The following is a 12,030-nucleotide window of genomic DNA, read 5'->3' as shown; positions in this document are numbered from 1 at the left end:
ACAACCTCCCAGATTTCTTTACATTCACATTCTGAAAGATACAAACTTCACAACAATTATACTTGTTGGTTTAAAGGTATAATACGTGATCACATTCTTGATGTGGAACCTGTGGGAAGGTGCCGGATTATGAATGAATGCAGTCCAAGGGCACGCTTCATCCTGCTGTGGCCTGCCTAATCTCCCCCGAGTCAGGCCTTCGAGCCTCTGCTGATGGGTGTTTGACCTGGGAGGGCAGGTCTCTGCAGAACCCGACTATACATTGTTTTGTTGGGGAATTTGTTGTATATAATACATTTAAAGTTTATTTGGTTACATGTTTGGTAAACAAACCTTGCAATCCCATAATCATGGCAACATTCTGATAAGGCTTGTTTAATGGTATCTCAAATATGTGTAGACAAGCTGTGCAGCAATTTAAATGTTCCCAGTTTGTGTTACATGTCACACATTTTATATGCAACATGATTAACACATTTTCATTCTCAAATTCGGTTCCACTGATTTCAAAATTCATTCAGACTTTCAATTGAGCCCGGAAGGACTGCAAAAGAAACAAGTAGTAACATGTTGTGTTGTATCTGATCACTGCCATGGTGCCATAAGTTATATGAAAGACATTTTTGTTTTACATTTTATATTAACTTGAGCTTTCTGGAGCTCCACACGAGCCCAGACGAGACAGGAGGAGGCTTTTTTTTTTATTCAAGTTGCTTGCTTCTGCTTCTCTGATTTCCATGTTTTTCTTTCCAACATAAAAGCTTCAACCAATTGCCAATGTTATTTGCAGTTATGTGAAACTCTGCCATCTGGCATTCACAACCAAGTCGATCCAAACCAAAGCAACACTATTCTGACAGCTGGAGGCTAGTTTGTAAAATTAAACAGAAAAAATAACTTGATTTTCTTTTTCTTTTTTTTTAACAAAAAAATCCTGTCTTTTTTCTCACCTTGGTACGTTGTCCAATTAAAAAAAATTATAAAAATATGCATGAAAAATAACTGATACATGGATAAAATTTCAGCAAATACCTCAACACTAAAAAAAATAAAAACAGTAGCCAAAAGCCTGCCAGTTATAAAAACACAGTAGCAGTAGGAAACTGGCAACAACATAAATCCTTCCACTGTACAACTGTGCATAACAGGAGACGCTACCACCAGGCCGTTAGATCATTTAACTGTGGTGAGTTTAACTGTGTTTGTATACGGCGCCTCGGTTATAGACCGCTGCCACCTTCTGTTCAACGATTTGTAGATTCGGAGCACAACTAACATCACTCCATCAACATTTATTTGTCTTATGATGCTGGCATTAATTAGAGGACGGGGACCTCGTTGTCAGGAGCCCATTCTTTCTGCTGGTATTTTTAGCCCCACTAACAGCACGACTCGAAGTAATGTCAGTCTGATGGTAATGTCAGTCTGTTCACGCAGCGGTTGAATCATCATGACTTTAATGATTCCCCAACTTTCCCTACAGCCCTGTAACCCCAGAGTCTGCCCTCGGCAGAGGAGGTGTAGGTGACTACTGGGAACGCCATCCATCCATAGAGACGCCCAAAATCATGGAGGAATAAGTTGCAGTCCAAAAATGTCGTCACTTCATCATACATTTAAATAAATGAATGATGGGCAAAAACACGTTTTTATGAGGTCACAGTGTCCCTCAAATCAGTTCTTGAGTGTACGTGGACATTTGTGCTAAATTTGAAGAAAAAATTCCTTCAAGAATGATCGTCGTGGACATTTGTGCTAAACTTGAAGAAATTGAGAAGCTCACAACAATATAACTATGTAGCCGATTAAATATTTTCAAGGCCGCATCAGCCGGGGGCAAAGAGATCATGACTGAAATTCTAAATTGAATCCGAGCAAAATGAAATGACAACCACATTAAATTTGGTAGACTTTTTTGACCTGGTTCATTCTCATGGAGTTACAAGGTGTAACTAAGGGCTTGATTGTTCTGAAAACTGCTTTGATGTAAAATGTCTGTAACACGAAAAAATGAAGCAGAACTACAAACTGAGTCTAATCTCTGGGTCTTGATTTTGATACATTTAAGGTGCCACCCCTAAAATGTGATCCAAAGCCAGTTGCGCGTGTGACAGTGAACACACCACAGCCTCTCCCCAGCTGTTTCCCGTCTGCCCGAGGAAGCGTGATCTGCCTCGGCATTTAAACCCGAGACACATCTGCTGGAGACCGGCGAGAACAGGAGCCGGTTGGCGACATTGAAACGTGAAGAAGCTCTGAACTTTAACAAACAAGATAAAAGTGTAATTTATTTCCATGAAGAGTCCAATCCTTTATTATCCTCTCATTTGTGCTCTTCTAGCATTCACGTGCAACCGTTGCTTTTCAGAAACATTTCTGAAGGCACTTTGAGATGTATTTGAATGGAACGTACTATGAAACACCTATGAAAACACGATTCATGGTCATTTTCTGTGGCAGCAACTTCAGAGTGAGAATCAGTGGTGGAAACATTTAAATTAGTGTTGCGTTTAAGTACAAATCGAGGCAGTTCATGCTGCTTTATACTCTATTTCAAAGGGGAATGCTGTGTTTTTAATCCATGTTACATTATTAAGATTTATACAATATATATGATCAGTTTATATAATATGATACATTTTTTTAGATGTCTTTTTTTGACCTGGTCCTTCCTCTTCAGCCACATGCCCTCTTCCTCAGTGACTGACGGAAATAAGTAAGTAAGTAGACAGAATAGACATGTTTTAGTTCTATGACATTTCACTGGCAACCTTTTGAGCACTTTCAGGAGTCCTAAAACCAGGAAATGAGTCGACATTTGTGCACTTCTGGTTCCCTGGACTTTTGAGAAAGTTCTTTGGTTATATCATTTTAACATTTTTTGCACTATGACATAAAATACGTCGGCACATTTTACATGTCATTAATAAGGCGGTCCCTAGCTTCATGGTGAAGACGTGAAGTCATTACCGAGGTGTAGTTCATTTATAGTCAAGCGATTCATTTACACTTCAAAAATCATAAAAGTGTTCATCTGCGAAGCGTTTCATAAACTATGTGATTACCACAGCCCTTAATGTCTGCAATAATCCCACTGCAATGTGATGCTTCCTTCTGGATTGGGCTAAAAAAAATCAAAATCCAAAATACCTGTTCCCACTTCCCTCACCTCCCCACTCCATTCATCAGCCTATCATCTTTGCTGTGTGGAGTCACCTGTTACCTACCTGCCCGTTACCTGCCTCGCTTTTTAAGAGCAGCAGCCAGAAATAATAATATTTCAATAAATCTCTGCATTCATCCCTTTAATCTGCTTCTGGGTTCCTCCGCCGCCGCCTGCCCTCCCCACCATGACAGTAACACTCAGAGGGGTAATTCTCCTGCAACGTGAACACCTTTTCTTTTGATGCTTTGTGTGCGTTTTGACGATAATGCTGACGTCATCGTTTCAGTGCAGGGGTTGAACTAGTAATGGGGTATTTATGACAAGGCTCCTTTTACCGAATAAAGGATATAAATACTTTCTGCTATAGGTGAGGATTGATTCTGGAATCAATACTGAGATAAATAACATATTATATACATAAAATAGTGATGAAATGCATTCACTAATGAATAGAACTCCTTAAATATCGACGTATCGAACACGAAAGGTGCGGCTCCGTCAGGAAGAGAACCAAACACCTGCAGTGGGCCTTTTCAGCCGAGAGCAGCAGCAGCTGTCGATGCTCCTAAATATGCTTTGTTTCTCTTCCTTTGTGCCTTAAAAATAACACCATCGCCTTATCAATAACTTCAGACGCAATGCTCCCTTTCTAGGAATCTCAGGTGTAGTCAGGCTGTCACTCAAACAGAGGCTGCACACGCTTGTAATTTAATTTCGGCACATTTACATTTAGGCACCATGGTATTGGTTTTGATGCCTGCTGTTTGCCTACCTTATTATTATTATTATGATGATAACTGGATCCTTGAGGAAATTGCAGTGGTAGAATTATGATGCAGTTATTGTATATACACCCAACTGTCTTAAAAAAAAAAGTGTTTTAATTACATCGTCTAGAGTCCAACATGAGCCCCCAGAACCCGACCGGCGATGACAGATGCTGGTACAAAGCCGGACCTACAGGTCCTTAACGATGTTTTATTTGACATTAGTCTAAAATATATGGCATCTTCACACATTTAAATTCAATTCCCCTCTCCTTAAGGCGGACACAAAGCCCGGGGTGGAACTGTTCACTGCACCAAGCGAGTGATAACTCATTTCTAAAAGTAATGGGTTGTCAAAATGGGGCACAGGGCTGTTGAAAGGGGAGAAAACAAATTAAATAAAAATGGATTGTTGCTTAACCTTAAGCAAACCATGTTAGAATCCATTAAAAACACTGGGATGAATCTGTGCCATTTTTTTTTTTTTTTAGGGTTAAAGAACGCTTTGATCTCCGGGAACAATTTCGGAGGCAATAGATATAGCCGTAATGTGATTGCTTCTGTCATCGTGTTTCAACAGATTACATATCTAATCGGTTAGTGAATGGAGAATATAATTTGCGCAGATTACAGACCAGTGGTGCTTGTTGAAACTGGGCCGCTTGACGGTTTAGATGATCCACAGACGGACAGTTGGGTGAAGGAAAAGACAGCGAGCAGAGGGGGGGGGGGGGGGGGGGGGGGAGTGGAGGGGAGAGAACCAACAACCACCTGGTGTAATCCGCGGTGGAAAAACATCTGATCCTGCTGCTCTGACGGCTCCATTTCTTTTTCTTTTTTTTTTTTTAGTTCCACACAATGGGGCGAATACAAGAACGTAATGTGGGCACGAGGCACACACACATCTCATCGGGACGGAGAGTGAAATGCAAAGCTATGCAGAATACATGAGACCTGATTGCAAAGGCAGAGGGATATACAGTATAATGATATTAAAGTGACTGCGTCGCTGTAATATCCCTGGGGTATACAGCTAGTTGTTTTATGGGGGGAGATAAGAGGATTTTGTCAGGTTGAGATGCCGGCTAATGCCATTGTTCCTACTGGGAGCATAAAACAGCAAAGGAGCTTTTCACACATCTTTTCTCCTTCTGTAGTGCTGTTACTGTAGATATGCTTTTCAAAGCACGAGGTGGAAAACATTTAAATATTGCAGCGTTGGACATCATATTGAGTATTTCTTCTTTTTTTCCTGTGAGAATGTTAACGCATTAATTTCTCAAAACACATTTTTTAAACACATTGAATATTTTAAAATGCGGTGAGAAAATATAAATGATACGAGTTTGAAGGAAGAGGGTTTGTCGTCTTTCCTCACTTCCTCTCCTCCTCGTCTTCCAGCAGATGCTCATACTCATGGATTTAAACAGGCCTCTAAGTTAAGGGTGATACCAGGAAATTAAATTAGAGAGGTTAGTGACGCCCTTTCTTCCTTCCTCTCTGCTGACTTCTGTTTCTCTGATTCCCTTATTCCATCTTTCCTCCTCCCTGTTCACCAAATCCTTCACCGCCTCCTCTACCTCTTCAGTTATTAATCCTTCAAGCTAATAGTCCTCCCAAGGACGGGACGCGTCACGTTATGTCAGCCGAATCACCGTGCCATCGACACCTCGCACAAAACAAACAAGACTCTCGTCCCTCGACTCCAAAAAGAAAAGGTTGGGGAAAAAAAAGAAAGGAAAAGAAAAACGATGTAACACAATTCCAAATGGCACATTACTGAAAAGTATGGCTGATATAATCTAATACCAAGTCAATCCTGATACTTGAACCAGAGTTGCACTCTCGTGTAGAGGAAGCACCGCGGTTCCACTTTGCAGCAGCAATGCTTTGCATTCAATCTTCAGAAGAAGCGTAGGTGTTATTACCTGTCACAATACGACCTCGCCCCAATCTGCCAGCAGCCAACAGGGTGTTTTTTTAAACAAAGCAAAAAAAAGAAAAGAAAAAATCTATGTTTGTAGAGCATACCGGCTACACTGGGCCGCTGAGCAGATGTGTTAACTGTGAAAGTTCCTCATCAGCTCTACACAGCACTCACACTCCAACCGAGTGGCGTTCCTCTGCTAATAACACTTATTTTACACTTCCTGGGAAGCTTAAAAAAAAAAAGATTTGACAGTCATGTATGCGTCTGTATTCAGAGATACCAAAGAGGAGAAAAGGGCGTAAAGGAACAGGAAGGAGTCCAAGGTGAGGGGAAACGAGGAGGATCATTGTGAAAGGTCATGTTTTTATTCTCTTTCATTCCTTGAGGCCAAAGACACACTGGGTAGCCTACAGATGGTGTTCTGCTGAAGCAGACAGACAGACAGACAGACAGGCAGACAGACAGACAGGCAGACAGACAGACTCCTCGTGGATTCTCTTGCATTTTACTCGATTCTATTCTCTCATGTGGGGATATTGACTTCCATTATTAGTCAGCAATCGGGGGGGGGGGGAAACACTGATATATAATGCGTACAAAGATTCAAAGATGAGTGGCGCGCACGTACACACGCGCGTAACCACTCATAATCAGCAGCATCAGAGCCAAACTAGGCGTACAAACTCTTTGCCATGGCGATACCGAGATAAAAAAAGAAGCCACGGGCGTGTTCAACTTCTGAAGGGAAAAAAAATTACGGAGGAAGTTGCTGGGAGCGCAAATAGATAAATAGATAAGGTGGAGGGGGGGGACTTAACTGGGAATAAAGGGGGGGATGCTCAGACAGCAGAAATGTGCGCGTTTGGAGACCGGGCAAAAGTCCCACACCCGTTTATTCAAACTAACAAACACGAGATAAACGGGTGGTTCTGGAGTATGACACCTCTTGTTAATATAGAACAACTTTAAATCAAGTTACAGAGAAGAAAGGAACAAACTATAAAATCTCCACATCCTGCTGCGTCTGATTCCGATACAAGTATGGATGTAAGCCGATAAAAACGTGATTGCATGTGTGATTTTGTGCAGCGGAGTGATTTCTAGGAAACTGACCCTCTCGGAGGAGAAGCCAGGTGTTCCTCTCCAAACGCAGCATGCAGCGCACATCTCCGTGGCCATGATTTATAAAAGAGTATTTTTTTTTCTCTCCTCCCCCTCCTCTCAGGATGATAATGAACTCACCTTCCGTAGGATCCACTGGCACAGGAGAACTATGGTCCAGCCGAGAACCTGCATGTCACCTTCCTTATAGCGGACCAAACCCCCGAAAAACTACACGTCTCCCCGGATGAACATATAAAAGAAACGCGGCGGAATCCAAGCAATCCCAAACAGGCAGGCGGCGGCGGCTACAAGAAAAAAAAGTATCAGGAGAGCAGGAAAAAAAACACGCGCAAAGTTGTGCTGGTCTTTCCGGTTCGGCGTCGCAGCGGTCTCTCCGGACAAACTTTGAGCGGGGGCTTCAGTTAGTGCGCTCCGCCTCATGTGGCGCATCCATGGTGTCCGTCTCCGCTCACGCTGCAGGTTCGCTGGAAGTTTGGCGCGGAGGCAAAGTCGGCTCGGAGGGCGGAAGCGGAGACGGGATTTCACTGAAGATCACCGGCGCTTCTTGTGTTTTTTGGAGATTCTGACTGGTTGGTTCAGAGAGATGATATCTCTCCCTCCTCTCTCTCTCTCTCTCCCTCCCTCCCTCCCTCCCCTCCCTTCGTCCATGCGCGCGTCACGGCGCACAGCAGCTCCCGTTTACTCGCAAACGCACTGACCACAACTGCATGTCTGATATGTTTCGCCGGTGTCTGGATAATGAGATGACTCTACGCGTCAAAGAGGGGCGAAGTTAACAATGATGTTTACTCTTTAAAGTTGGTGGAACTTCACACCGAAAGTAAGGAGTCGGATTACGGTTTTACTTTTAGATGCTATTTTCCTCCAAAATCATTATTTCCATCATTCTTTCATAGAGCTAAAACTGTCCATCAAGTAAACCATTAACAGATCGATTACTTTTAATAAAGAGTAATTATATTAAATCAATATTGTTCATTATAGCCCTATTTTTAACCACCTCTCATTTAAAATGCCATTGTGGATTCTGCTTCAGACTGTGCACTTTACATCACTTTATTATTCCATTTTTCTTTTAACGGGGAATAAATCAAGTTAAGTTCAGACACTTGAGGAAAACCCAACAAAGCAGACAGACAGACAGACAGACAGACGGGTTTGTGGCAACTTGTACTCTGATAAATACGAGCAAATGGAAAGCAATCATTATCTCACACAAAGGCTTCGTCCACGAGGAGCGCGCGCCTGTGACGGAGGCCAACAGAGGCGAGCAAGACTATAAATTCCCCCAGAAAAACAATTTTGAAATATTAATGCTGCATGGATATATTGGGGCATCGTGGCCTCACATCTCTCCCTGATGGCCAGTCCCAGCTGCTGCCCGCCTGATTGTGGACCTTAAACACACACACACACACACACACACACACACACACACACACACACACACACACACACACACACACACACACCGAACTGATTTGGGATGCGCGGTGATCGCTCGCCTGTCTCGCGAGTTTATCTGCGCGCAGATCAGCGCGCGTCTGTCAGCCGGATTGTTAAAGAGCGTCTGTCCGCGAGACGTTACATAATGCTGTCAATCAGTCACCCCGACTGAGTGACTGGCGGACGTCTCGTCTGTATAAGCGTAATGTCTGCCTCGACTTCCTGTCCGCGCGTGATGAAGTGTGTCCCTTCTGGATAACTGAATGTCTGAATGACTGACTGACCAGCAACTGTCTATTTGTTTTCCCCCCAAAGCCCCTTTTATCTACCTGTCCGTCTCATTGGTTTTTTTTCCATCCTTTTTCTATGTCTGGCTTTTTCCAAATATTTACAGCAAAGTGCAGATTCAGTCGACCAATTTACCTTTTCAGTGTCAAGACTACTCGGGGACTTCTTCTCCAGGTAATAGGCATCCCAGCTCACCTGTGGCACTCCTCATGCTTCATTGGCGTGGCCGGGGTTTTTTCACAGCAGGGTGGGGTGGGGGGGGGGACTTCTGGCCAAAGTGCACATCACAGTGATGCGAGACCCTCACAGATGGAGTGTAAAAACCAACTGCTCTGGGGTTTTGTGGGACTCCATGTATTGTATATTAGCAATCTGTGATCACTCTCTGGAATGCAGGCTTCTTCTTGTTTTTGCAGCCTGTCTGTGGCTCTGGTCGATGGGAGAATGACACAGCACTGCCTCCCTGCGAGGCAAAGAGCCACTGCATGCAGAGGCAGAGACGCTGTGAAGGCCGGGTGATGAGTGTTCACAGGGGGGGGGGGGGGGGATAGACCCGTCTATCAACAATGTCATGTATTCAACCTTCTCCCTGAAAGTTATGTTTGGCCAGCGTAATAATTTACATAATCCGGTAAGAAACCATGGAGATACTCAACTCCGGGGTCAGCTGATGTACAGGAAGTTACACAATATAATGTTTTCTTTCTTGAATTAGGAGAGTTTGTAAGTATCTGGCTTTAAGGAAATAAGGGGGCAGCGTTTTACCTCGTCTACCGGATCCATCCATCCATAGTCTACCGCTTTATCCTGTATTCAGGGTCGCCGGGGGGGCTGGAGCCGATCAGCTGTCATTGGACAACAACCATTCACGCTCACATTCACACCTATGGGCAATTTAGAGTCTTCAATTAACCGATCCCCATCCTGCATGTCTTTGGACTGTGGGAGGAACCCGGAGAGAGCCCACGCTTACACGGGGAGAACATGCAAACTCCACACAGAAGGAACCCGAACCCGACCCGGGAATAGAACCCGGGACCCTCTCACTGTGTGCTACCCACTACACCACCGTGCAGCCCGTCTACTGGAACCATTCAATCTAAATAAAATATATATATTTTTTTAATATGACTCATATTTTTGTTTTGTGACCACTACTAGGAGAGCGGTCGGCAGCTGAATGAGACGGACCTTCAGTTATTTCAGAATTCCACTTGCGACATTGCCGGATTCAGCCAGGGCGAACTCAAACATGAGTCATTAGGAAATAATCAAACTAGCTAAACGTAGCCTCAATGAAATGACAAGCCCTCGGGGCAGCTCTACTGCTTTGTCCTCTCATGTTGGACTGAAGGCAGTCTGGTCCCGGAAGTGACTCATTATCACTCCTGCAGGAACACGTGGTATTACAGGACGGGACGGGACAGGGCTAGCTGCTTCATATTCTGTTGATAATGTTCTTTGTGAATATTTCAAACTAAAAGTCTGGCCCTATCTTACAGATTTCATCTTTAACGCGTCCTCACTTCTAAATAAATAAAAGACTTCACCGTGGCCCATCAAAGACCGGTAGTTAGTTACTCTTTTTGTTTCTGCCAATCTTACAGCGGCTGTAAATCAGTGCGTCACATCCACTGCTTATTCCTCAGCAGACCATGAAACCTCGTCTATCAAACACAGCAGGTCTCAAAGAATGCGACCATTTCCCATTTCCATCACCGCCCTCCATTCAATCTACTGTCTGTGATTTGTATGGCCACAGCACACTCTGTCCTCCTGTTTCCCTTAATTCCCCCCCCCCCCCCCCCCCCCCCCCCATCCCACCACCGTCGGAGAGGGGTTGCCGGTGTGAGTGCAATTTCTGATCCACATTGGAAGTGGCAGGTGAATTTCGCCCAGCTGCTCCCCTTCTCTGTTCCACTTAGCAGCAACGCTCCTGTTCCGAGTCACTCGGCCGCCGCGTGGTTAAAGTAAATGAATGAACATGCGGAGTGCATCTACTTTCACCGATATCAGCCTCGCACCGCCACGCCTCTTCTTCCTCCACCAAATGTCAGGAGAACGTTTTTTTTTCTTAGTCATTTCCAAAACGGCACACTTAAAGGCCGCTCATGTCCATCATCTCGGTTGTGTATCACTGAGGACAATACATTACAGTCAGGACTAAGTGCATCTATAGAAGTCCTTAAAAACTTAACGCACGTTATCATTAATGCCCTCAGATGGATGAAGAGCAAAGCATGATGAAGGAGGAGGTGGTGGAGAAGGATAAATGAGGAGGACAACAATGCGAGCAGCAAGTGGAAACACAAAAATGGGAGAAGTGGAATGGGAGGGGATGGGGAGGCGGCTGGGAGGGAAGGTCGTAAACTTGATACAACAACATCGGGGGGAGACAATGGAGGGGATCTGGGGATTCAAAGTTAAGTCAGGTTTGTACTTGACGCCTGTCCCGCTGTAGATAACCTACAGCCTAGGTCATAATGTACCTAATATCACAGTATCACTAACAAATGACCGTATCATGCTTGATATACTTTTTACACTTTCAAGCATCTCATATCCGGAGAAAATCAAGATGCTTTAAAAAACAAAAACAAACGAAAATAAAATATGACAAATCAGAGTCGGCGCTCTGCCAGTTCAGAGAGTAGTGATAATGCACATTTAGTCACCAACAATTATAGCATGAAGAGACAGAAGCTCTCACTCACCCGCACTGATCAATGCCCCGAGTGACTGAACGGTGTGATCGCAGGTGTTGAAATCGCTGGCGACGCCTTCTCCTGTTGCTGTAATCAGACGGGAAGAACCACAGCTAATATCAGTGTCATTTTCTCCTCAGTTGCTGCGATTACAGGGAACAAGACGCCGTGGAGGTGATTTCCACAGACAGCTTGCTAACGTCGTTACACCTGGGAAGAGTAAAGATTACGCATGTCTCTTAGGCCACAAATCATCTATGAAAACGTCCTCATCAGTATAAACAATTTCCCAACAATTCCAGTCCGGTTTGAAGGCCTCTTGATACCATTTAAGCTTTTTTCTTTTTAATATCTGATAGCTGCCACAAGGTGTTTTTTAACTTTATTGCGCCTTCAAGCTCCATCCAGTAAAAATGAGTAGTGGGCAAACGTAACAGTATCATGATGTGTTCAAACTATTATTACCAATTTGTAAATCAAACATTTAAATAAAATTACAATCATTTATTTCCTAATGATATGAAGTGTGTTTTTATGCAAATATAGATGACAATATTAAAATAAATAAAAAGATGACATTTTTAACAACTTTTGATGGCTTAC

General features: G+C 43.6%; 1 protein-coding gene across 2 annotated transcripts in view; it reads right to left on the bottom strand.

The window, feature by feature from the left end:
• nxph4 (neurexophilin 4) overlaps window positions 1–11,472 on the bottom strand; it is a 43,083-nt gene extending 31,611 nt beyond the window's left edge. Inside the window, exon 1 of one of the 2 annotated variants that reach the window (XM_084023629.1) lies at window positions 11,437–11,472. Coding sequence is in view for 1 of the 2 variants with exons in the window: in XM_084023628.1 (XP_083879754.1) it covers window positions 7,106–7,159 (54 nt within the window). In the remaining variant the exon portion in view is untranslated. Of the gene's footprint in view, window positions 1–7,105; window positions 7,530–11,436 lie in introns of those variants that run through there. The other variant, XM_084023628.1, reaches the window with a different exon arrangement.
• Between the last annotated feature and the right edge of the window lie 558 nt (window positions 11,473–12,030).

The sequence above is a fragment of the Eutrigla gurnardus genome, assembly GCF_963514095.1.
Source record: "Eutrigla gurnardus genome assembly, chromosome: 2".
Taxonomy (NCBI): Eukaryota; Metazoa; Chordata; class Actinopteri; order Perciformes; family Triglidae; genus Eutrigla; species Eutrigla gurnardus.
Note: the sequence above shows the minus strand (reverse complement) of the source record. Positions and strands in the feature narration are given on the sequence as shown.